Source organism: Schistocerca cancellata, chromosome 4, assembly GCF_023864275.1.
Source record: "Schistocerca cancellata isolate TAMUIC-IGC-003103 chromosome 4, iqSchCanc2.1, whole genome shotgun sequence".
Lineage (NCBI taxonomy): Eukaryota > Metazoa > Arthropoda > Insecta > Orthoptera > Acrididae > Schistocerca > Schistocerca cancellata.
Window position 1 is genome coordinate 446,443,319 of NC_064629.1, and position 27,005 is coordinate 446,470,323.

At 46.4% G+C, this 27,005-nt stretch overlaps 1 protein-coding gene across 1 annotated transcript in view; it reads left to right on the plus strand.

Moving 5' to 3' along the window:
* LOC126184244 (doublesex- and mab-3-related transcription factor A2-like) overlaps positions 1–6,745 on the plus strand; it is a 56,030-nt gene extending 49,285 nt beyond the window's left edge. The window contains exons 2-3 of the mRNA XM_049926614.1: positions 1,687–1,835; positions 6,547–6,745. Of these exons, the coding sequence (XP_049782571.1) occupies positions 1,687–1,835; positions 6,547–6,745 (348 nt within the window). The remainder of the gene's footprint in view (positions 1–1,686; positions 1,836–6,546) is intronic.
* The last annotated feature ends 20,260 nt before the right edge of the window (positions 6,746–27,005 follow it).

Genomic DNA, 27,005 nt, shown 5'->3' on the forward strand with positions numbered 1-27,005 from the left:
CGTTCGTGCTGGACGTGCAGACCGCGTGAGACGACGCTTCATCCAGTCCCAAACATGCTCAATGGGGGACAGATCCGGAGATCTTGCTGGCCAGGGTAGTTGACTTACACCTTCTAGAGCACGTTGGGTGGCACGGGATACATGCGGACGTGCATTGTCCTGTTGGAACAGCAAGTTCCCTTGCCGGTCTAGGAATGGTAGAACGATGGGTTCGATGACGGTTTGGATGTACCGTGCACTATTCAGTGTCCCCTCGACGATCACCAGTGGTGTACGGCCAGTGTAGGAGATCGCTCCCCACACCATGATGCCGGGTGTTGGCCCTGTGTGCCTCGGTCGTATGCAGTCCTGATTGTGGCGCTCACCTGCACGGCGCCAAACACGCATACGACCATCATTGGCACCAAGGCAGAAGCGACTCTCATCGCTGAAGACGACACGTCTCCATTCGTCCTTCCATTCACGCCTGTCGCGACACCACTGGAGGCGGGCTGCACGATGTTGGGGCGTGAGCGGAAGACGGCCTAACGGTGTGCGGGACCGTAGCCCAGCTTCATGGAGACGGTTGCGAATGGCCCTCGCCGATACCCCAGGAGCAACAGTGTCCCTAATTTGCTGGGAAGTGGCGGTGCGGTCCCCTACGGCACTGCGTAGGATCCTACGGTCTTGGCGTGCATCCGTGCGTTGCTGCGGTCCGGTCCCAGGTCGACGGGCACGTGCATATTCCGCCGACCACTGGCGACAACATCGATGTACTGTGGAGACCTCACGCCCCACGTGTTGAGCAATTCGGCGGTACGTCCACCCGGCCTCCCGCATGCCCACTATACGCCCTCGCTCAAAGTCCGTCAACTGCACATACGGTTCACGTCCACGCTGTCGCGGCATGCTACCAGTGTTAAAGACTGCGATGGAGCTCCGTATGCCACGGCAAATTGGCTGACACTGACGGCGGCGGTGCACAAATGCTGCGCAGCTAGCGCCATTCGACGGCCAACACCGCGGTTCCTGGTGTGTCCGCTGTGCCGTGCGTGTGATCATTGCTTGTACAACCCTCTCGCAGTGTCCGGAGCAAGTATGGTGGGTCAGTCACACCGGTGTCAATGTGTTCTTTTTTCCATTTCCAGGACTGTAGGTTATCTAGACGCACGTATTCCCGAAATTTCGTTACTGTACATTAATTATTTTTTGGCGTTGCTATTTTTTCCATCAGTGTATATCCTCTGTAAATGATGCTAATAATTGTTTTTGAGAGTGAATAATACTATAGAATGTGTATAAAAGATGTCAGAGTACTCAGAAAACTCAAATGAAAAAAAAACTATGGTATAAATGACTTACCATTATTTCTGTCAACTGTCTCTCTTGAGATACGCCTTTAAGCCAAGATAAATGTAGACAACATCCAGTTTCATTACAAGCCCTAATGCACTGCTTTTCATTATTTTCGAATCCCTTGCCTATTGGAAGCAGGGAGTACACCTTTCCAATACAGGTAACAGAATTACGATTTCAGGGGAAATGTTAACGGTCATTTTAAGTGGCGTGCTTCATTTCCTCTATGAACATTAGTTTCCCACCTTGTTCGCATCTGTTGATACTGTCGTGGTAAATGCAGCTCGTGAGGGCGAGGAACATGCACTCTGCTACCCTGGCTACAGCGCACTATGTTTGGTGGTCGTGCAGGTGGCGCTGAAGCGGCAACAGGCGGCCGAGGACGCGATCGCGCTGGGGCTGGTGGCGGTGACGACTGGCGCCGAGTACGGGTTCTTGCCGCAGGGGCCCATCTTCGGCATGAGCACCACGGCTCCCCAGAGCGAGCCCTCCGCAGGTACGTGTTCTTTCTTCATTTCTTCTTTTCTCAAGTGGAGATAACCACAGTTACTCCCTAAATCCTTGTCAGTGTGTCGGTACCAGCATCCTATATGGTTTTGACCTACACTGGGTAGCAATTTAGTTTTAAGTATCACAGCAAAAATAAAATTTCAAGCTGTGACCACGAACCTTGGTGATTGTGTTAGACCTTCTCCTCCGCCACACACCGCTTGGTGGCTAGCGGAGTATATATGTAGATGTAGATGCAGATATTTTACATTTCAGTGTAACACACTTTTACCACCGATGGATGACTTAGTTCTAGAAGTCTACATTTTGGTTGTGCACATTGAAAATCACCTCGTCGTCATTCTGGGAAGCCTCTCACGCGATGGTTTCTTCATCTGAGGGAAGAAGAAGAAGTCACTGGATGCCATGTCAGGAGAGTAGGGGGCCAGGCAACATTTAATTACCCAGAGAAACAGTATGTGTCTCTGTGTCCTGTTCTGAATGAGCTGAAGCGTTGCCGTGGAGTAAAAACATCCCCTTGGTCTACTTCCCGTCAGGTTTCATCTTTCCAACCTCCGTAACCTCTTCAAGTGATTTGGGTAGTATGCTGCTGAGACTGTATACCGCTTATCGGTTAGCACCTCACTGTAGCAATCCCAAAATCACTAAAGATCAGCTTACCCCATGACGATTGGATGTTCGCTATTTTTTTAGAGGTGATGAAACTACATGTTGCCACTGCCTCCTCTGCTCCTTTGTTACGGATCATAGTGATACACCCAGCTCGCGTTTATGGTGACTATGCAGCTATAGGACGGCATCTGGATTAGTCCCACACAACTGCAGAATTTCCGAAGCTATTAGAACGGGTGTGAGAAGTTCCGGAACCCAGCGGGCAGCAGTCTTTGTCATGTCCAAAATACCGCGCAAGACGTCGAAAACTGATCCATGACTGGTTTTCACTTTTCCCACCATCGCCTCGAATGTGACACGACGGTCCTCAAGCGCCAGAACCTCTACTTGTCTTGCGACTCCAGGTTCTTCACAGAAAGAAGTCTTCAGTCTCGTCATTCAGATTTCTTTGATCACACAGGAAGCGTCTGCGCCACCTAATTGCAATGCCATGTGTTGGTGCACTGCTCCTATCTCTTCCAACCAGTCAGCATGAATTCCAGCAGCGTTGTTACCCTCCATTGCAGAAACGAATTACCAAACTATACTCTAGCTTATTATTGAGGTATGCCATTTTGTTTTGACTACTGTAGCGGCATGCTGTGGTACTACGGAGTGGGAGTTTCATCGTGTTCCAGGACTGCAGACATATATCCGAAAACAAACACAAAATTAATACCCTAACCTCATTTTTTAAGGTGATAATTAAAAGTTTCTGATTGCCCCTCGTCTGCAGTGTTGACAGCGTTTTCACTTCGACGCTCAGCCACAGCACAGCTGGGACTAGTGCGAGAGTACTAAGATAGTAGCCTTGCAGAGCCGTAGACAGTGTTGTGGGCTGGTGTAACTATTTTTTGCACTGACACACCCAAAAAACGCTACCAATATTTACTGCAGCCTCCACCAAATTTATCAGTCATCTGTCCTTGGTTCAAATGGCTCTGAGCACTATGGGACTTAACATCTTAGGTCATCAGTCCCCTAGAACTTAGAACTACTTAAACCTAACGAACCTAAGGACATCACACACATCCATGCCCGAGGCAGGATTCGAACCTGCGACCGTAGCAGTCCCTCGGTTCCAGACTGAAGCGCCTAGAACCGCACGGCCACAGAGGTCGGCTTGAGTGTTTCGAATGGTGCAAAGCTAGTGCTTACCTGTATTTTTCCTCAACTACGTAAGCACCAGTTATAATCTTTTCCACGACAAAATTTCTATTTTCTGTAAGGGATTTCATCTCACACACCACCAGATCTGAGATCATAGTTTTTAACGAAATCACCACAAACGAGCTGCCACCGACAGATACAGACAGAGATTCATGTAATAATGACGGAAATCGACAGAGTCGACGATCGACATTTCCGGGTGTGGACAGGAACGTCCAGTTATTGCAGTTTTCGCGAAAGTTCTATTTTGAAATTTTCAGCTGTTGCCTACGACGCTATTCAGTGCAAGAATTTCCGTACCTCCGGCACCAGCGAACTTGGCACTATGCGGGGCGGTGGTCGGTGACTGTGGAAATACTGGACCTGGAAGTATCTACAATGGCCATTAAAATTGCAACACCAGGCAGGATAGCAAGAAATGAAATTTTAGTTACTGTGCATATACAGTAAAATAGGAGGAAAACCTCATTAAGTTTCTAGATGAGTTGTGTGTAAAAAAAAAATCTCTGGCATTTAACGTCGTTCGGATGCTGTGTAAAGGGGCATGGGGTCAGCATACGGCTCTCTCGGAAGTTGGCGGCTATGCAGACCTAGAAGCCGCTACTTCTCATTCAAGTAGCTCCTCCCACGAGGCTGAGTGGCCCCCGCTCCAGTACTCCCACCAAGGTAAGATCGCTGACAGTACTGGAAATTGAAGCCGTGTCATTCATATGCCAGTCAGCCGTCTGACCATTCATCTACAGAGACGCACAGAGTTGGGAATATACGAGCCCCTCTCCAGGCCGTGAAAGCCCAAGGGATGTCTACCGGTCGTCGTGTCGTCCTGTGCCTTGTAGCGTCATGAGGATGCGGTATGGAGGGGCATGTGGTCAGCGCACACCTCTCTCAGCCATTTTGCAGGCGTTCCACACCGTGGGGCCGCTGCTACTCGGTTAAGTAGCCCCTCAGTTGGCATTAAAAGACTGAGTACATCCCGTACTTGTCCTCCCACCAAGGAAACTTGGCAGTACTGGGAATCGGACTCGGGTCCTCCACATTGGGGCCGTATATGCTGACCAATCTGCTAAAGACGCTAACATATAGGGATAAACAGGGTGCGAAATTTAGTGCACCACCTCTGGCAGCAACAATGGCTATAGCCCAGTTGTGCAAAGAGTCGAACTGAGCCTAGATGACAAATGCGGTGTATAGACACCACGAAGCTAGTTCGTCGAAGCGTGCTGGAACAGTGCTACAATGCAGAACGGAATATGCACTGATCAGCCAGAACATTATGACCACGTACCTATTAGCTGGTATGTCCACCTTTGACTCGGATAAATGCGTAGCCTCATCGTGACATGGAAGCAATGAAGCCTTGGTAAGCCGGCCGCGGTGCTCTAGCGGTTCTAGGCGCTCAGTCCGGAACCGCGCGACTGCTACTGTCGCAGGTTCGAGTCCTGCCTCGGGCATGGATGTTTGTGATGTCCTTAGGTTAATTAGGTTTAAGTAGTTCTAGGTTCTAGGGGACTGATCACCACAGGTGTTAAGTCCCATAGTGCTCAGAGCCATTTGAACCATTTGAACCTAGCCTTGGTAAGTCACCGGAGGGAGTTAGCACCACGTCCGCACACACAAGTCACATAATTCCCGTAAATTACGGGGAGGGGAGCGATGAGCTCTGACGCCATGTTCGATCACACCCCACATGTGTTCGATCGGATTCAGATCTGGCGAGCTGAGGGGCCAGAACATCAATTGGAACTCATCACTGTGTTCCTCGAACCGCTCCATCATACTCCTGGCCACGTCACATGGTGCACTATCACGTTGAAGAATGCCACTGCCATAGGGAAATATGATCGTCATGAATGGGTTACGTGGTCTGCAGCCAGTGTACTTTGCTCCTTGGCCGTCATGGTGCCTTGCACGAACTCCACTGCACCCCTGGATGCCCATGTGAATGTCCTCCAGAGCGTAATAGAGCCGCCGCCGGCTTGTATCCATCCCACAGTTCAAGTGTCAAGGAGCTGTTCCCCTAGAAGACGACGGTTTCGTGCCCGCCCGTCGGCGTGATGGAAAAGGTATTGGGATTCATCAGACCAAGCAACGCTCAGCCACTGTCCCCAACGTCCAGTGATGATGGTCACATGCCCATTCCAGTCGTAATTGCCGACGTCGTGGTGGTAACATTAGCACATGCACAGGTCGTGGGCTACGGAGACCTATCGTTAGGTGTGTTCGGTGCACTGTGTGTTCAGATACATCTGTACTCTGCCCAGCATTAAAGTCTGATATTAGTTTCGCCACAGTTCGCCGCTTGTCCTGTTTTACAAGTCTTCCCAGCCTACGACGTTCGACATCTGTAATGAGGAGTGGCCGCCCAACTCCGCGACGTCTGCATGTGGTTTCATCTTGATTTCACCACGTTTTAAGGACACTCACCACAGCACTCCTCGAACACCCGACAAGTCGTGCAGTTTCCGAAGTGCTCGTGCCTAGCCGCCGGGCCATCACAGTCTGCCCTCGGTCAAACTCAGACAGATCGCTGTCCTTCCCCGTTCTACACACGGACAGTACGCTCACTGATACTACATGCACCGTGCGTGTGTCTGACTAGCAGTCATTCCTCGCTAGGTGATTCTGCTATCCCATAGACGGGCTTATATCGATAGTAGGTCGGTGGTCATAATTTTTTAGCTGATCAGTGCACCTACATATTTATCGAGCCCGTACTAGTCATTTCGGTTAGATGTAGCTGGAGAACAGGAAATGAGAAGCGCCTCTCATATCCACAGAAGGCAGTGACGGTGGCGACAGCAGCGGCGGCAGCGGGGGCGAGGGTGCTACGACGGCGACGGCTACGACGGCTGCGGCGGTGGCTGCGGGGGCGGCCAAGAGCGGTGCGCAGCGGCCTCTGGCGGCCGGCTCGCTGGACCTGCTGGCCAAACTGTTCCCTCACAAGAAGCGCTCCGTGCTGGAGCTCGTGCTGCGCCGCTGCGGCGACGACCTCGTCAAGGCCATAGAGCAGTGCGTGCCCTGCGACCCAGCCGCCGCAGCTGCTGCCGCTGCCAGGTACTACCAGTCTCTTATTTTATGAAACAAAAATTTGTGTTCATTTTTTACATTGTGCTCAACAACCCCAGGTATTACTACACCAGGAATTTCAATGGCCCGTTGTATTCTCCACAAAGCTCGGAAACTGTACGGATTGGTTAGCCACTGACAGTGGATATTGTGAAATTCCTGGGCCCCTGAAGTCAAGACAGTCCTTAGCCCCATCAGCAACTTTCTTTGCCTTCTTGGACGATATGGTTTTTGGCCAAAAATTCGTGAAAAACAAGCAAGTATTAGCAGGTGCACTATCATTGTGCAAAAGCCATGAATAATTTTGTCACAAATCCGGATTTTTTTTCGGATTGCTTCAATTAAATAGTGTTGAACTTGTAAGTAGTACTCTGTATTGATCATTCGACCTTGTGGCAAGAACTCATGGTGTACTATTCCTTTAAAATCGAAAACCACAGTGGAATCGTCACATTTGTCCGCACATTTCGGGGTTTCTTCGTTCTTAGTTTCTATGACTATGCCTCGGCGATCGTTCATAATAATTTCTTTCAATTTTCGTCGATTCTACTGTCTGATGATATGCTGAGGCGTCCAGGGGCTTTTTCGAAACGCTTATGCCACTCGCAAACCAATGCTTTGTTCATAATAGATTCACAAAAAATAAATATTTAACATTTCTAAAACTTTGCTACACTTTATTCCGATATAATTGAAAAATTTAATAAAAAGCACCCATTCGTTCCTATACAAAATAAATACTCGTCGGTGCTACCAAAACAAATGTAATCATTTCGAGAACTGACAACAGACTAAATACGAGGGTTGTCCACAAGGTAAGATCCGATCGTCATAGAAGGCAGCCGCCTGTGCTTTCCGATAATTCTCTACGCTGGTCTATAGCGCGTAGCCTGCGCCCAAGTGTTGTCTTCGTATCCAGCGTTTCATGTGAACAGAGATGATACTCAGGACGAGCCAATTATGGCTGTGTTGCGGGTGATCGAACACTTCCCATCGAAAAGGCTGCAGGAGCGTTTTCACTGCCCCGCAGAGAGCGGCTAAGAATTGCCATGAAGAAGAAAGTGCGTGGCAGTTATGTTAGGTGGGCTGCATTCATTAAGGCGAAGCCTCTCATCAGGCCCTCCCACTTGGTGGGAGACATCGTTGTTCTAGTCACGTTTACTCGCTCACAGTGCGCTCACAACTGAAAAGAGCGTCTTGATGCGATCAACGACCATACTAGAGACACTACCCAACACATCTGTGCAAAGCTTCATCGGGTTTTCACTGTGGTGTCCATTTCGCGACCGATCGGAACTTACTGGGTGGTCAAAAAGTCAGTATAAATTTGAAAACTGAATAAATCACGGAATAATGTAGATAGACAGGTACAAATTGACACAGATGTTTGGAATGACATGGGGTTTTATTAGAACCAAAAAAATACAAGAGTTCAAACAATGTCCGACAGATAGTGCTGCATCTGAGCAGAATAGCAATAATTAGCATAACAAAGTAAGACAAAGCAATGATGATATTCTTTAAAGGAAATGCTCAACATGTCCACCATCATTCCTCAACAATAGCTGTAGTCGAGGAATAATGTTGTGAACAGCACTGTAAAGCATGTCCGGAGTTATGGTGAGGCATTGGCGTCGGATGTTGTCTTTCAGCATCCCTAAACATGTCGGTCGATCACGATACACTTGCGACTTCAGGTAACCCCAAAGCCAATAATCGGACGGACTGAGGTCTGGGGACCTGGGAGGCCAGGCATGACGAAAGTGACCGCTGAGCACACGATCATCACCAAACGACGCGCGCAAGATATCTTTCACGCGTCTAGCAATATGTGGTGGAGCGCCATCCTGCATAAACATTGTACGTTCCAGCAGGTGTTTATCATCCAGGCTGGGGATGATGCGATTCTGTAACATATCGGTGTACCTCTCACCTGTCACGGTAGCAGTTACGTTTTGCTGTCTAGCGCCATCTGTCGGACATTTTGTGAACTTTGTTGTTTTTTTTTGGTTCTAATAAAACCCTATGTCATTCCAAGCATGTGTGTCAATTTTTACCTCTCTATCTACAGGGTGTTTCAAAAATGACCGGTATATTTGAAACGGCAATAAAAACTAAACGAGCAGCGATAGAAATACACCGTTTGTTGCAATATGCTTGGGACAACAGTACATTTTCAGGCGGACAAACTTTCGAAATTACAGTAGTTACAATTTTCAACAACAGATGGCGCTGCAAGTGATGTGAAAGATATAGAAGACAACGCAGTCTGTGGGTGCGCCATTCTGTACGTCGTCTTTCTGCTGTAAGCGTGTGCTGTTCACAACGTGCAAGTGTGCTGTGGACAACATGGTTTATTCCTTAGAACAGAGGATTTTTCTGGTGTTGGAATTCCAGCGCCTAGAACACAGTGTTGTTGCAACAAGACGAAGTTTTCAACGGAGGTTTAATGTAACCAAAGGACCGAAAAGCGATACAATAAAGGATCTGTTTGAAAAATTTCAACGGACTGGGAACGTGACGGATGAACGTGCTGGAAAGGTAGGGCGACCGCGTACGGCAACCACAGAGGGCAACGCGCAGCTAGTGCAGCAGGTAATCCAACAGCGGCCTTGGGTTTCCGTTCGCCGTGTTGCAGCTGCGGTCCAAATGACGCCAACGTCCACGTATCGTCTCATGCGCCAGAGTTTACACCTCTATCAATACAAAATTCAAACGCGGCAACCCCTCAGCGCCGCTACCATTGCTGCACGAGAGACATTCGCTAACGATATAGTGCACAGGATTGATGACGGCGATATGCATGTGGGCAGCATTTGGTTTACTGACGAAGCTTATTTTTACCTGGACGGCTTCGTCAATAAACAGAACTGGCGCATATGGGGAACCGAAAAGCCCCATGTTGCAGTCCCATCGTCCCTGCATCCTCAAAAAGTACTGGTCTGGGCCGCCATTTCTTCCAAAGGAATCATTGGCCCATTTTTCAGATCCGAAACGATTACTGCATCACGCTATCTAGAAATTCTTCGTGAATTTGTGGCGCTACAAACTGCCTTAGACGACACTGCGAACACCTCGTGGTTTATGCAAGATGGTGCCCGGCCACATCGCACGGCCGACGTCTTTAATTTCCTGAATGAATATTTCGATGATCGTGTGATTGCTTTGGGCTATCCGAAACATACAGGAGGCGGCGTGGGTTGGCCTCCCTATTCGCCAGACATGAACCCCTGTGACTTCTTTCTGTGGGGACACTTGAAAGACCAGGTGTACCGCCAGAATCCAGAAACAATTGAACAGCTGAAGCAGTACATCTCATCTGCATGTGAAGCCATTCCGCCAGACACGTTGTCAAAGGTTTCGGGTAATTTCATTCAGAGACTACGCCATATTATTGCTACGCATGGTGGATATGTGGAAAATATCGTACTATAGAGTTTCCCAGACCGCAGCGCCATCTGTTGTTGACAATTGTAACTACTGTAATTTCGAAAGTTTGTCTGCCTGAAAATGTACTGTTGTCCCAAGCATATTGCAACAAACGGTGTATTTCTATCGCTGCTCGTTTAGTTTGTATTGCCGTTTCAAATATACCGGTCATTTTTGAAACACCCTGTACATTATTCCGTGGTTTATTAAGTTTTCAAATTTATACTGACTTTTTGATCACCTGGTACTTTCTGGACAACCCTCGTATACGATATGTCTAACTAACACTGTACAGATGGATTTGTCTGCCGACTCAGCAACGAAAAAAAATCGCATGAATCGGACTAATATAACAAGTGAGATTACAAAATTCCCATTCCTTTATGAACACACCTCGTATGTGCAACAGTAATTTTGACCGTAATTGCGGATAGTGGCGCACTGAAGGTGGTTCTCGGTATTGGGAGACTACGGGGAAAATCGCCGAGTTATTTACGTTCCGACTGCCACTAGCATCGTAGACATTGATATGATTTCTGGTAGTGGGACGACAGTCAGTTGTTTCTGATAAACAAGATGGATGAATCTTGTATGAGGGCAACGACATTCTTATATTAAAAACTCGGTATTCTTGCCGCTAAAATTAGACTAAAAGTTTGAGCTTTATACAGGAACCTCGGTGGCTTCGTAACTAACTGATAAGTTTCGTCATGGTGACAGAGATCGTGTAAATGTCTACGATGCTAGTGGCGGACTTTGGAATGTAAAAAATGGGGCGAACTTCCCTGTAGTCTCTCAACATCGAGAGTTCTCTTCCATGCACAACTAAGATTACATGGTGCCGTCACGTTAACGATACATAAAACGTGTTAGGGGAACCCGGAAAAGAATACAGTCGTTGCCGTCATGCGGAAATGGAACGATTTATCTGACGTCCAAAAGGGCATTGAAAGACGTGCACTTCATTCACCTTTCAGTGCTCGTATGTCATATTTCTAATCCCAGCATTCTGGTAATCGGTAAAATAATAATTCAGGTAATATTAATAATTTCTATGGATTGCCTGATTTCTTTGACGATTTTTACAGCTTGTCTCACACTGATCTGTGAGAGGAGCTTGGCGCTAGAAATTTTCTTTATTTATGGGCGAGGGCAGCAGTCTTCCTAGCAGCCATGATGGCTTCCCGTTTTCCCGTCCCTTTTCCGATCGCCAAGGTAGCACGTGGTGTCGTTTGAACATTCAGTAGCGGCCAAAGTTCCTCCTGTTCTCAGTTCCCCAACCTGCCTTACCAACCTTATAAACGCTATTTCTGCTCGATTTTATCGTCGCGAGGTCGCCTCCCTGTGAAATTCCGGCACTATGATTGGCCAGTTCAGGTGCGCGCCCGTTTTTCGCGGGTGGGCGCCAGCCGCCCCCCGCGGGTGGGTGGTGGACAAAGGGGCAGTAGGGCAGTTCTAGTGTGACCGTGCCGGAGACCGGAGGTGCCGCTTCCAGGAGATGAAGTTCGGTAAGCATGAGCGCCGACGTGCACTGTAGATTCGCGCCCTGCGGCCCAGAGGGAACCTGACAGGTCATTGTGAATAGTTTCGCGTCTTGCGGGTTTTATTGCTTTAGTACGGGAGGCTACCGAGCGATTCACGCACAGTAGCGTCTTCTTAGTCTTGGCTAATTCCTGGTGGTGGTCGTTGCACGCCTGCAACCCCTTCCTTTACTAAATGGGATTCTGTTTGATAACACGGCGATCGTTACTAAAATTCCTTTCCTCCTGCTATCGTGATGATTATGATGATTATTAGTGTTTTAGGGCGCACAACAACAAGGTTATCAGCGCCCTTCCTGCTATCGTGGCGTGTTATGAACGTACGTTAAGGCAGGCTGCTGAACTCGAATCTTTCTTCCCCCCACCCCATTTGGTTGTATTATTGTTCGATTCTCAATTGTTTAATAAATGAGTCCGTAAATCTTACGTTCTCTCTCTTTCCTTACGTGAACTCACCCCTAGTGTAACAGAATAATGCGGAACTATAACGGTTGCTATAAGGTCGTGCAGGTCTCGCGCCACTAACGATTGTATAAAGATTCCATACCCCGCGCTTGGCACGACCATTGCACGCTTGGCACTGGTAACAGTAGTAATCATGTTCAACAATTCCCCATTGATAAACTGGGAAGTGTTCACGGCTCAGTGTGAGTACGTGAGCACTAAATCCACTTGATGTGGTGGAAGTAGTGGCCTCCGTTTTGCCTTGCTGGTTTAGACAAAAAATAAGAAAAATCACAGCCCCTACAGCAAGGAATAATGGGTAAAATAAAATAAAATAAAATAAAATAAAATAAAATAAAATAAAATAAAATAAAACTAGCCACCGCTTTTAGCATGATCATTGGTTTTCGGGCCATGGGAGGAAAAACTTCCGAAATGGCCAGATTTGTAAATTGTTCTCATGCCGTCGTGGATGACGTACACCACTCATGGCAAAATGACGCTATGCAAAGCCGGACCTGAGTGCATGGGCCGTAGGTGACGGGTGACCGGCGGCTGCGGAGATGTGTACAGACAAATAGACGTGCAACTGTTGAGCAAGTGACCGCCCATATGAACCAAGGGACTACCAACTATGTCTACTCAACGATCGTTCAGCGAATGTTGTTGCGTATTGGCATCCGCAACAGGCGCCTCGCTCGTGCACCTATGCTGACTGCTGTTCATCGGCGACTAAGGCTGGGATTTGCACGCCAGTATGGCAAATGGATGTCCACTGAGTGGCGACAGGTGGCCTTTCCAGACGATTCAGGTTTTGTGCTCCATCGGATAGATGGTTGTTGGTATGTAAGGCATGAAATGTCTGAAATCAAACAAGGGGGAATTCCCAGGGTGAACTCGTCATTCTGGAAGGCACAATGGATCAACACAAGTATGTTTGTTTTTCCTCGGCACCATGGAATCTAGCAGCACAACACTGCAACTTGTCCTCCCTCCCTCCGTATTCAACATGAATCTAGAATCTGTGGTAATACCTTGATCGGGCAGTTTGCGACATGGATCCTCAACTGAGAAACCGAGCGCAGCTGGCCACTGCACTGGAGTCGGCATGGCTGCACATCCCCGTCGGTACCTTCCACAACGTCACTGACTCTCTTGCTGTACGTATCGCAGCGGTCTGGGCTGCAAAAGGTAGTTACTCAGGCTTTTGGCTAGTGGTCACATTAATGTCATTGCACATTGTAAGAGCAGCTCTGGCAATAGTTATTCTTACACATTGCTGTTTTGGATAGGCTGATGTGTGGGACAATAATTTTGTTTCATCAAACATACAGCTAGAAAAATGGGTAGGGTCCAATGCAGACGAGGCATACGACGTATTTTCCGACAGTGTAAGAAAGTAAATGAAGTGCTGCGCGCAGTCAAAAACAGTCTTGATTTCAGGGTCACCTGAACTTGCAACATTCATTGTATGCGCAGAAGCAACGATATCATCAGTCAATGCATACGGATTCCGAACGTTGTGCGGAATATCAACAGCATATTAAAAATCCTGATTTAAAAAAATCAGCGGTTGATGAGCGCAGTCTCAGCAAGAAACATCAAAATGTCATGATGAAACATAAATTTTGTTCCACATGTCAGTCTATTGGGACTTATAGCAATAATAACTTTAATTGTAACAGCTGTTATAATTTTGCCGGCCGGAGTGGCTGAGCGGTTCTAGGCGCTACATTCTGGAACCGCGCGACCGCTACTGTCGCAGGTTCGAATCCTGCCTCGGGCATGGATGTGTGTGATGTCCTTAGGTTAGTTAGGTTTAAGTAGTTCTAAGTTCTAGGGGACTGATGACCTCAGAAGTTAAGTGCCATAGTGCTCAGAGCCATTTGAACCATTTGTTATAATTTTAATGATGCATGGAAGAGGACTCACAATCTTGAGACAATACAGAAAAATTCGCGAGTTCTCTGCGTTCCAGAGGCCGCCACTGTCAGATGACCACCTCCCCATGCACTTGGCTCAGGCTTTAGAAGGCGATAGAATCGTTTGGAGTGGTGGGAATGACAAGAGACTGAGTGCATGTCACTCTGGTAGGGGTTGACACAGAGCGCTGCAGGTATCAGCAAGTGCATACCATTTCATACTCCTCTCGTATGGGAAATAAGATCGTTGCGACATTATATGTAGAGTAAACGATGAAAAGAATAGATGATCCACAACTGGGATGAAGAAGAAATCGATAACTACATAATTTTAATCTATGTCCGCGCTCGGTAGCTGAGTGGTCAGAACGACAGAATGTCAATCCTAAGGGCCCCGGTTCGGTTCCCTTTCTCCGCTTAGGGACTGCATGTTGTGTTGTCCTAATCATCATCATTTGATCCCCATCAACGTGCAAGTCGCCGATGTGGCATCAAATCGAAACACTTGCAACCGGCGAATGGTCTACCCGACGGGAGGCCCTAGTCACACGAAACAAAGAAAAATCTATAGATCATTTAAAATAAGCTAATGTCCGCAATTAGTTTTAACTTATTAATAAAAGTAAGACTTCAGAAGGTGATTTCTGACGGGAAAAGGTACAAAATATTCATATCTACATATGCCCGGAAAGATAAGCTGAGTTTGGAATAAAACAGTTAGCAGTAGTACATTATATTACACGTTACATGGCATTGGTTTCTTCGATATTACAAGAGCAGTTTAGAATGGCGGCCATGAGATGCAGTGGAAGCTTTCACACACCGCACCATGGATTGGGTCATTCTCTTGAATGTTCTAGGCTGTAACAGAACAGAGCAACAGGCTACTCGTACACACTGTTCAAGGGTCTGCACATCACCGACTGGTTACCACGCAGAACATTTTTGAAATGCCTCCACAAGTAAAAATCAAGAGGGTTTTAAGGCCGAGGTGGCCAGGCAGGAGGGCCTCCTCATCTATATCCAAGGACAATGACACGGAAGTGGGCTGGTGCTCAATCGCGTGTAAGTTGCATTACCTTTCCTATTGCTAAAGGAACATTCTCCAACAAAACAGGTAGAGTGTTCCAGAGGAGCTCCACGTACTTACGTCAATTAAGGCGTAGTGGCAAGATAAATGGCCTAAGTAGGTGCATGCCAATAGTCAATGCCGAAACATTCATGCCAAGTGTTGCTGATGAGACGGATCAACCATTCTCCTAAATTTCCTGTTGACCACAGGTGACGATTATGTATGTTTATGATTCCAGATCTGCCAGTGGTCGCTTCATCGTTGAAAAGTACAGACGACAGAACTCCAATAAAGATAGTTATCTGTTGCCACAACCAGAGACAAAATGTTCTTCGTGGAGGAAAATCCGCTGCCGATAATTCTTTCACAACCTGCAGGTGATAAGAATGTATAGCTCAGATAGGGGGTCGTTCTGTGATGGTGTTTTTAGTACAATGACTCCGTGCTACTCGTTTAGATTACCGTGAAAATGAACGAGGAAGTTTATTTCAACATTGTTAGTGACGACATGTTGCCCCTATATTCAAACCTGCAAGCATACATTACTGGTTTCAAGAATACCCTCGCACTATATCACCATCACCGGCCCACTGTTTCACACGATCTTAATACCATTGAAAATATTTGAGACTATGTCAATAGGTCGACGGAAGAAAATGATAACCCTCTATTTAGTGAAAATTAGTCTGATCATGCTATCTGTTTTGTTTTCAACTACACTACATGTTGGCAACGAGCAGATCCGTTTGAACCAATAGAAAGTATTTGTTGAGAATATCATTGTTGGAAGAGAAATTCAGACCTCAGCCACAATCGGATATTGAAATAAATCCAAAGGTAACAAGTGAAAATTTGTGCTGGACTGATATTCGAACCCGGATTTCCCTCTATACGCGAGCTCTCGCCGTAACCGCTTCCGTTATCAGAGCACGCATTCTCTCCAGCCCAAGTTTTTTGCTTGTCGCACACTAGATATGTTGCGTCCACTGTCCATTATCCTCATTGCTCGCAACTTCACCTGATTCCCGCAAGAGTTCGGACGTAATGTACATCCGCACTGACGGTATCATTATTCGCCCTCAAGGTGCATATACACTGAAGCGCCAAAGAAATAGGCATGCGTATTCAAATACAAACATATATAAACAGGCAGAATACGGCGCTGCGGTCGGCAACGGCTATTGTTGTTAGATCGGTTACTGCGGCAGAAATGGCAGGTTATCAAGACTTAAGTGAGTTTGAAAGTGGTGTTATAATCGGCGCACGAGCGATGGGACACAGCATCTCAGAGATAGCGATGAAGAGGGGATTTTCCCGTATGACCATTTCATGAGTCTACCGTGAATATTAGGAATCCGGTAAAACATCAAATCTCCTACATCGCTGCGGCCGGGAAACAATCCTCCAAGAACGGGACCAACGACGACTGAAGAAAATGGTTCAGTGTGGCAGAAATTCAGCCCTTCTGCAAATTGTTGCAGATTTCAAGGCTGGGGCATCAACAGGTGTCAGCGTACGCACCATTTAACGAAACAATATCGACATGGGCTTTCGGAGCCGAAGGCCCACTTGTGTATCCTATATGACCACACGGCACACAGCTTTACGCCTCGCCTGGGCCCGTCAACACCGACATTGGACTGTTAATGACTGGAAACATGTTGCCTGATCGTGTGAGTCTCATGTGCAGATGTGGAGACAACCTCATGAATCCATGGACTGTGCATGTCATCAGAGGACTCTTCAAGCTGGTGGAGACTCTGTAATGGTGTGTGGCGTGTGCAATTGGAGTGATATGGAACCCCTAATACGTCTAGATACGACTCCGACAGGTGACACGTACGTAAGCATCCTGTCTGATCACCTGCATCCATTCATGTCCATTGTGCATTCCGACGGATGTGGTCAATTCCACAAGGACAATGAGACATCCCACAAGTCCAGAATTGCTACAGAGTGGCTTCAGGAACACTCTTCTGAGTTTAAACACTTTCGCTGGCCACCAAACTCCCCAGACATGCAAATTATTGAGCATATCTGGGATGCCTTGCAACGTGCTGTCGAGAAGAGACCTCCAACCCCTCGTACTCTTAAGGATATATGGTCAGCCCTGCAGGATTTATGGTGTCAGTTACCTCCAGCACTACTTCAGACATTAGTCAAGTCCATGCCACGTCGCATTGCCGCAGTTCTGTGTGCTCGCGGGGGCGCTACACGATTTTAGGCAGGTGATCCATTTTCTTTGGCTTTTAAGTGTGTATGTGTGGTTACAAACAACATGTAAAGTTTGTAAGGATGTTGCAGGGTAGGCTTTCCTGAGAAATAACTATTAAGAAAAAGACTCGGTTACCGAGTTAATTAGCATTTATGTTAACCAATCAGGTCGTTGCGCGACCAAATTCTAGTGGCCCGCCAGATACAATTAGTGTCAGTTGTTCTCATAGTGTAGATTACAGCTCACGAGACTGCTCAGCCTTTGGCTCCTGTTCGATCCTCACTACCGTCCCATGTCTAATTTCTCTATCGCTCTGTTGTTCAGTTTTAGGAAACCAAACGAAGAACACTTTATGGACAATGTCGCTGACGGTCCGCTTGTACTTGTGGGCGCAACAGCCTGATCGGCTAACTTCAATGCTAATTAACTCAGAAACGGCGAAAAGCATTGAATTTTTTTTCTTAACAATTATTTCCCAGCACAACGTACACTACAACACCTTTACAGACTGTTCCTGACCGTCCTCTATACACTGTTTTGCCTTACCATTTTAATGTTCTTGTCTTTGGATGAAAACAGTGCTACGTCACAGTACCAATATACCAGTGACATCGAAATGTTGTAATCGAGTTCAGAGATGGCTACTTGGCGAGAGTGTTAATGGCGACAGTGTCCATTTTCTGATGGCAGTGATGCAGATCCCGATTACGCACCAGGGATTACATTTGGTCTAGAACATACCACAAGTGTGGCTTAGCACTGTATTGCCACCGGTCTACCACACTATCCTCAAAAGCTTTAGTTACAGCACTTGTTCAAATTTTGAAGAACTCTTTAACGTTAGAAACATATAAATGCAATGTACTGTTACTGTTTAATTTTGCGTCCCAACAATAGAAACCGAAGCTGAGTGCAACAAAGAAAAGCTCTGATGATGGCCACGACATTAACTTCAGACGAGATGTTGGCTTAAATGGGAACACTTGAACCCTATGTCAATGAATGTAAAATTTAAAGTGAATGTAGTATTTTTAAACGTTTTTTCGAAAAAATAGATAGAAAGGTAATTTCTACTATCTTAAGGGCAGCAAGAGAATACGACGCACCACAGCCTAACAAGAAAAAATGAATGATATAAAACAGTTGTTTTGAAACGTTTCAAGTGGTATGAAGAAAAGAAATTTCACAGTTGCTTTATTATTGGTGTGACTACACTTAACAGAAAGTCTGATGCTTTCTCGCTTGAGTCTTTTATGAGTATTGAATTACAGTTTATATATGGGAGACATTTTGATTTTCTGTTATTCTATTTTCTAACGCATAAGAAAATGAACACGAAAGGGGAAACGCTTTGTGTATTAATTTGGTCATTAAGTTGGTAATGTTTTAAGGCTATTACGGTAACAGTTTGTTCTCTCTATTATGTTTAGCGTCACAGATATACTCCTGTCTCATATAATATAGTAAAACTCACACATTTGCTCTGAAACGTTTCCAAATACCTTTTGACGAAGATAGTGCTAATCCGTAATAGCAGGGATACTGTTATAAGTAAATAGTTTTCTAGGACTTATCAACATCATTTTTTACCCATTTACTTGATTAAATAACTAAAGAAATAATGTAACAATTCGTAGAAATCATTAAAAATAAGATCTTTGTGATTTATAATTTGCATTTTTAACCAAGCACATAACACGCAGTAACTCAAAACTACGCTCTCATGGGTTAGCACATTCTTCCGCCGACCCCTTCATTTGGAACAATGAATGAAACGATTCAATCAACATCTCAACAAATTGATAACTCTACTCCATCTAGTTATCAGTGATTAGCTTCAGCTTATAGTCATACTGTCTTATTTCTGTCTATCCCGCGGCTGTATCGGTAGGCACCTCTCTGGAGAGGGAGCGGGCAATATCGTCGAGAGTCGTGGTTTAGGTACGGGGCGCGTGTCACCTACAGTGCCAACGTCGCGCCTACAAAACGCAAATTGCAGTACATTGATAAAGTTTATTAAGTCTTTAACAAGTTATGTATCTTCTGTCAGTACTGATAGCTCGGTAACTGAGAGTGGTTTGAGAAGTGGAAATTCCGAACTCGTGTGTCATGGCGAGAGACAACAATTAGCGCCTTACGAGGTTGCGAGACCAACTGCGAGGATTTGATGAAATTTGATTGAGCGTTCTTAGTGAAAGGGGGACACGTATTCAGTTTGACTAAATTTCAGGAATGGATATACTTTTCGTTCGGATATTGTGTCACAAGTCTCCTCAGGAGCGTCGTGAATAGTCATGCATACGCTCGTGAAAATAGTCGTAGTAGGTAGCGCGTCAGGATGAATTAACCTTGGTTGCAAGAACTATGCCGGCTGACAAATCAAGAGCAAGCAATTACAGTGCGAATTTCTGTGGGACTGTGGTGAAAGTAGTCAACAAGAGTGTTTTATTACCACGACAATAGGTTTCATTGCACCTAAAGTACTATGTGGTTCAGATGGTAACTAGTATTCATATGGTGAATGTAATCAAAATACGTTGCGAACAGTGCAACCAAACTAACAGAATTTTTGGCTACAGTGTCCTATAATATCTGTCACTTGCTCGTGGTTATCATTGTGTCAGTGTTTTCCAACCTCCTACCATCTAATGAACATTACAGGATATTTTTAATTGGCAATGGGAGCACAAGAGGATAACCGCCGAGAGGAACCAGGTACAAGTGCTTTAGGAGTGCGGTAGTAAAATAACCAATCCGTATGCCAGTGTTATAAGGGACAGTGAAATGAAAATCAAACGCCCGTCACAACGGACCATGGAATGGTTCTATTCAAAAGTAATTACCGCACGTGTTAAGACATTTTTTCCCACTGGGAGACGAGACGATCAATTCCTGTTTCGTAGATTGCTCTCGGTCACTGACGGATCCGTAACCACACCCACTCTTGCACATCCCCGTCCGATAGAAACCGACATCCATCTTTCCGGAATTTGTGTGAACAATTACTTTGGCGGGGGAAATGAGGGATGTTTCCACTGTTGGCATTGCCATTTGCCCTCGGGCTCCAAATGTTGGCACTACGTAAGGTCCTAACGACTTCTTCGACTGCAGAGACCCTCTGCTTGTCGAGTTCTTCTAGCTTGTAACGACAATCATAGCGCAGTGATATGAAGACACTTTGCAGAAACTACTACGCATCATAGTCAAAACGTCCAGAAATATTGTCTGACGGGATTGTCCTATTTAACGATAACGCCATTCTCCCACGCTGCCAATCGGATCCAGTGTATGCGGACCAATATCTGGTTCGTTAGTCTTAAGAACTGAACCAAACAAAGGCTCCCGAGATTACATCAGTTTACAAAATTCTGTAAGAATTTCTCCAGCGCGAGCAACCCATTTGGTGGACGAGACTGAACGTTTAACTATTTTGTTGGGAAACACTGCAATATCCTCTGTACAGCCCGGATCGTTCGCCATGTGATTTTCACTTCTTTGGCGGTCTGAAGAAAGACGTACTAGGACATCCGTGTTAGTCGGACGAGGAGGTGCAAAAGTGGGTGTACGAAACAACAACTGATCGTCTCGTACCCCTGTGGGATAAATGTCTTAACGCGTGTGGTGATTACTTTTGAATGAAACCATTCAACGATCCCGTTGTGGTGGGTGTTCGGTTTACACTTGACTGCCCTTTATACAGGGCGCTCTAAAATTCCCGCTACAAACTTCTAGGACTTGTAGCCAGAGGACTGAGTAGACAATATTTTGAACTGGAACCTGTGTCCTGAAACGTACCGGTTCTCGTGCTACAGCCGCTTGAAAAGCCGCGCGGCATTAGCCGTGCAGTCTCAGGCGCTGCAGTCATGGAATGTGCGGCTGGTCCCGGCGGAGGTTCGAGTCCTCCCTCGGGCATGGGTGTGTGTGTTTGTCCTTAGGATAATTTAGGTTAAGTAGTGTGTAAGCTCACGGACTGATGACCTTAGCAGTTAAGTCCCATAAGATTTCACACACTCGCCGCTTGAAAACGTGTTTGCTAGGTAGGTTCAAATGGTTCAAATGGCTCTGAGCACTATGGGACTTAACATCTGAGGTCATCTGTCCCCTAGACTTAGAACTACTTAAACCTAACTAATCTAAGGACATAACACACATCCATGCCCGAGGCAGCATTCGAACCTGCGACCGCAGCAGTCACGCGGTTTTGGACTGAAGCGCCTAGAACCGCTCGGCCACCGCGGCCGGCTGCTAGGTATGTATGCAGCAGGGTAGTTACAGTGTGGGGTGCTTACATCGGATCGGCTGACGTCATTCGACGTCTATCGTACTTCTCTGGCCTGGTTCGAGCATCGATTACGTGTCTGTGAGTGTTAGAACAACATGGTTGAGTACAAGTTTGCAGAATACACAGACATGACCCTTCTGTATGGTGAAGTTCACACTAATGGAAGAGCTGCTCGCCGCCTTTATCGAGATCGTTATCCACAACGTCAGACTCCATCGCGTACCCTTTTCGCCACAATTACGCAACGGCTTCGAGAAACGGATACCTTCACCGTCAGCAGGCGTGACTGGTGCTCCAAGGAGAAGCTGAACACCCGAATTCGTTTAACGGTAAACAAAAATGTTTGTGAAAACTGATTAAGTTCCCTTTTTGTTTCTGTGGTTATTAACGAACTGAACTGCAAAACAAGTGATGTACTGGGTCACACCTAATGAATTACTTGTAAAAGCGATTGGGCTACCAACATGTTTTCAAATGAAGAATGAGATTTTCACTCCGCAGCGGAGTGTGCGCCGATATGAAACTTCCTGCCGGTCCGGCACACAGTTTTAATCTGCCAGGAAGTATCATGTTTTCAAATGGTTGTAGCACGGCAACGGTATGTTACCGGACAAGGGTTCCGTTTCAAAATACACTCCTGGAAATTGAAATAAGAACACCGTGAACTCATTGTCCCAGGAAGGGGAAACTTTATTGACACATTCCTGGGGTCAGATACATCACATGATCACACTGACAGAACCACAGGCACATAGACACAGGCAACAGAGCATGCACAATGTCGGCACTAGTACAGTGTATATCCACCTTTCGCAACAATGCAGGTTGCTATTCTCCCATGGAGACGATCGTAGAGATGCTGGATGTAGTCCTGTGGAACGGCTTGCCATGCCATTTCCACCTGGCGCCTCAGTTGGACCAGCGTTCGTTCTGGACGTGCAGACCGCGTGAGACGACGCTTCATCCAGTCCCAAACATGCTCAATGGGGGACAGATCCGGAGATCTTGCTGGCCAGGGTAGTTGACTTACACCTTCTAGAGCACGTTTGGTGGCACGGGATACATGCGGACGTGCATTGTCCTGTTGGAACAGCAAGTTCCCTTGCCGGTCTAGGAATGGTAGAACGATGGGTTCGGTGACGGTTTGGATGTACCGTGCACTATTCAGTGTCCCCTCGACGATCACCAGTGGTGTACGGCCAGTGTAGAAGATCGCTCTCCACACCATGATGCCGGGTGTTGGCCCTGTGTGCCTCGGTCGTATGCAGTCCTGATTGTGGCGCTCACCTGCACGGCGCCAAACACGCATACGACCATCATTGGTACCAAGGCAGAAGCGACTCTCATCGCTGAAGACGACACGTCTCCATTCGTCCCTCCATTCACGCCTGTCGCGACACCACTGGAGGCGGGCTGCACGATGTTGGGGCGTGAGCGGAAGACGGCCTAACGGTGTGCGGGACCGTAGCCCAGCTTCATGGAGACGGTTGCGAATGGTCCTCGCCGATACCCCAGGAGCAACAGTGTCCCTAATTTGCTGGGAAGTGGCGGTGCGGTCCCCTACGGCACTGCGTAGGATCCTACGGTCTTGGCGTGCATTCGTGCGTCGCTGTGGTCCGGTCCCTGGTCGACGGGCACGTGCACCTTCCGCCGACCACTGGCGACAACATCGATGTACTGTGGAGACCTCACGCCCCACATGTTGAGCAATTCGGCGGTACGTCCACCCGGCCTCCCGCATGCCCACTATACGCCCTCGCTCAAAGTCCGTCAACTGCACATACGGTTCACGTCCACGCTGTCGCGGCATGCTACCAGTGTTAAAGACTGCGATGGAGCTCCGTATGCCACGGCAAACTGGCTGACACTGACGGCGGCGGTGCACAAATGCTGCACAGCTAGCGCCATTCGACGGCCAACACCGCGGTTCCTGGTGTGTCCGCTGTGCCGTGCGTGTGATCATTGCTTGTACAGCCCTCTCGCAGTGTCCGGAGCAAGTATGGTGGGTCTGACACACCGGTGTCAATGTGTTCTTTTTTCCATTTCCAGGAGTGTATCATCTACTTATTCCTTCTGCGAGTTCTAGAAGTTTGTAAGGGGAATTTTAGTGCACCCTGTATATGTAACTTAGTTCAGCAAACGCATGAGGAAAATTTGTTATTTTAACTCCGGCCGACCTACAAGCTGTATACGGCATACCCGAAGAGACTCGTGGACTCTCTCCCTCGCCGAATTGAGCCCATTATCAAAGTATCGTGGTATTAGCATTACCGACGTGCTTATCACTTTGACCGAGCCCCGTATGTGTTCAGGTCGGTGACAGCGAAGGAGGCTTCGACGGCGGCGGCCAGCAGCTCGTCCTCTGCAGCCAGCAGTAGCAGCAGCGGGGGCGGCGGCGGCGGCGGCGGCGGCAGCCGAGTCGGCGTGGGCGGCCCGGTGTCGATGTCGGGGCGGTCTGCGTTCACGCCGGTCACCCCCGGCAGCGGCGCGGTGGGCGCGGGGGCGGGTGCGGGGGCAGCGCCCGCGCTGCCGCCGCTCGTGTCGTCGCTGCTGGCGCTGCAGTCGCTGTACCCGCCGCCGCTGCTGCCGCCGCCGGGCCTCTTCCTGCCCGCCGCCGCTGACTCCATCTTCCGGCCGTGCGGCGTGCCGGGTTGCGGCGAGTGCGACGGGAAGGCGCTCGGAAAGCTCTCCATCAGCTGAGGCGCCCACACGGCCAGCTCACTCCCTCGTAGCTCTCTACTCGTCGGTTCCATCTCGTACGAGACTCCTTACAGGCTACTCAAACTCCCAAACATCTTCGGCCCCAGAGTGTGCGAACCAATATCAGGTTCGTCAGTCTTAAGAACTGAACTGAACAAAGGCTCCCGAGATTACATCAGTTTACAAAATTCTGTAAGAATTGCTCCAGCGCGAGCGACCAATTTGGTGGACGAGAATGAACGTTTAAAAGCCGACGACACTACTATGCTGCATATAGTGAAGCGTCAGCCAAGCGCTAAATAAATAAAGAGAACTGTTTGACTGAAAACAGACGGCACTTTGCAGTAAAATACTATCGAAGATAAGAGTGAACGCGTTTTTAAATACTTCTTAAAACATTTCACTACAACACGAGGTTTTGCTCGTCTTGGCAGCATGAACGTGGTGCAACACATTGGATCACGTAGTGATATAATGTAAATAAAATATACCACTATTTACCTGTTCCGAAACTCCCTCGACGCTATTGTTAATCATTTGCTGGAGGTCGGATCTCTTGACTGATGACAGTTACATTATGCAGAGGAAGGAATGTCTGAAAACAGTCGAAAAGAAAACAATCCTGCAACGATTTGTTATGAAAGACCACCAGAAATGTCTCCGCAGAGAAGGGATTTTTCTTAACTCTAATAAGTCTGACAATGTAAAAATTTATAAGAATCCTGTGCCACAATGGAATGTTTTCTTTACAGATAGACTTGCTTACATGAGGATGAAGCAGTGTTCCGTACAAACTGTAGATTATCGAGACTGCACGTTATTTTCAAGGCAGAGACATAGTCAAATGAGCAGCTGAGAAGGTTTGATATTGATTTTTGCAATTAATTTCAATATATCTGGTATCAAAAAGTTTACTGTCTGTACGTATTGTATCTGTCTTGCTGCTGTGCCTACTTCCCGACAAAAATCAAAGCATGCTATGTAATACTGCAGATTCATAACCATCGTCTGTGTACCGCAACACTATTTTCATTAGTACATCAGCCATATTTCAAGAGACATGTGTCTCTGAAGAACTAGAAGTATCACACACAGTATCCGACAGCTAATATGTTAACGTAGGAGTTACATTATCAATGTCAAGGAAGAAACTACACGTTCTTATAAGCAGAAAGTAGCACTTCACAATTGGTGGGAATGCAAACACAGGTCTCCAGGACAGCCGCCTTAGTTTCTCGCAGCTACTGTTGATGTAGCTCATATTAGTGAGTATTTCGATGTTCGCGACATGAATTATGACAGTTTCCTTCGGTGATATGGATTGAAGCTTACAGTCAGTTTACTTCACTAACAATTTTGCCCACGAAATCAGTGCAGCCTAGTCATTACTTATTTCCACGAACAGTTTGTGGCTTTAGGAACCGACCAAATATCACTATGATTGCAGGGCAGTTCACAAAGCAAATATCTTATCATTTGGCTCTGTAACTCGACATTCATGTACGAAGCTGGAATGTGGCAGCATGGAAACTTGTACTGACTAATTATCCGTTATACCCTCTGTCTGCTACTCAAATATTAATGTTTATAATGTTTATTAAAGTTGTAGTGATCTATATTTACGAAAACTTGCGCATTGAACTAGGAGAATGAATAAATTCACTCATCGCAAATGACTAGTAATTTAATGGGAAGTGTCTATAAAAGCGTATTGTAACAAAAAATTGCTGTTTCGTTACATAACGCTTTAGAAGACCATAGCTTTCACGATTCTCAGAAACGTTCTTCAATAAGCCAATAATTATGTGTGATATTTGTTATTTTTTTAAGTAAAAATATAGACAAACTGCTTTTGATACTCGAGAAAACACTAAACAGGAACAAACAATTTTAGTAACAGTCTGATGCTTTATTTACGTGCAATGTTATTATTTGTCATTAGTATCAATGTTATCTTTGACTGTTATTAGTTAAGTCAGTGTACTATAACTGTTAATGCAGCACGAAGAAGAGTAGTGACCGTAAATATGATATTCTATTTTTGTTATGAAGATATCTTTTCTGCACTACAGTGCAATGATCCTTTACAGTGTAAAATCCTAACAGCTATTATGTACAGTATGCATGTACCTCAAATAAATATCACTTACATGATAACCATTTAATTGTAAAGCTGTAGCTACTTGATTCTACAATGAAAGTCGACTTGTTAGCATATTACAATTTTGGAAATAAAATTAGCTTTCTCAAGCTTCATGTTACGAAATGTAACTTACCATTTTTTAACCTGATACAGAATGATTGTTGTATCAACCAAACTTTTCAGGAAATATAGAGGTGCTCTCCACAGATGTGTTTAATCAAGACATTTAAGATATGCCATCCGGACTTAAGAAGTTCGGAATATGTGATTGAGAATTCAGTTACCGTTACACTGAGAAAAGATCACAAGTAGTCCGTTGATATTTACAAGTTTTAATATATGCAGTTTAAATACACGTTTCACGCTCTAATATTCGTAATAATTGTTTTTCTTGTTAAAAACGTTCAGCAGATAAGATTTTTTTAATGAATCACTAACTGCAGTATAATCAAATCGATCTTGATATAAGAACTTTCGTTTCTCATACAGCTTCACACAAGAGAAGAATGTCACCATCACCCTGAA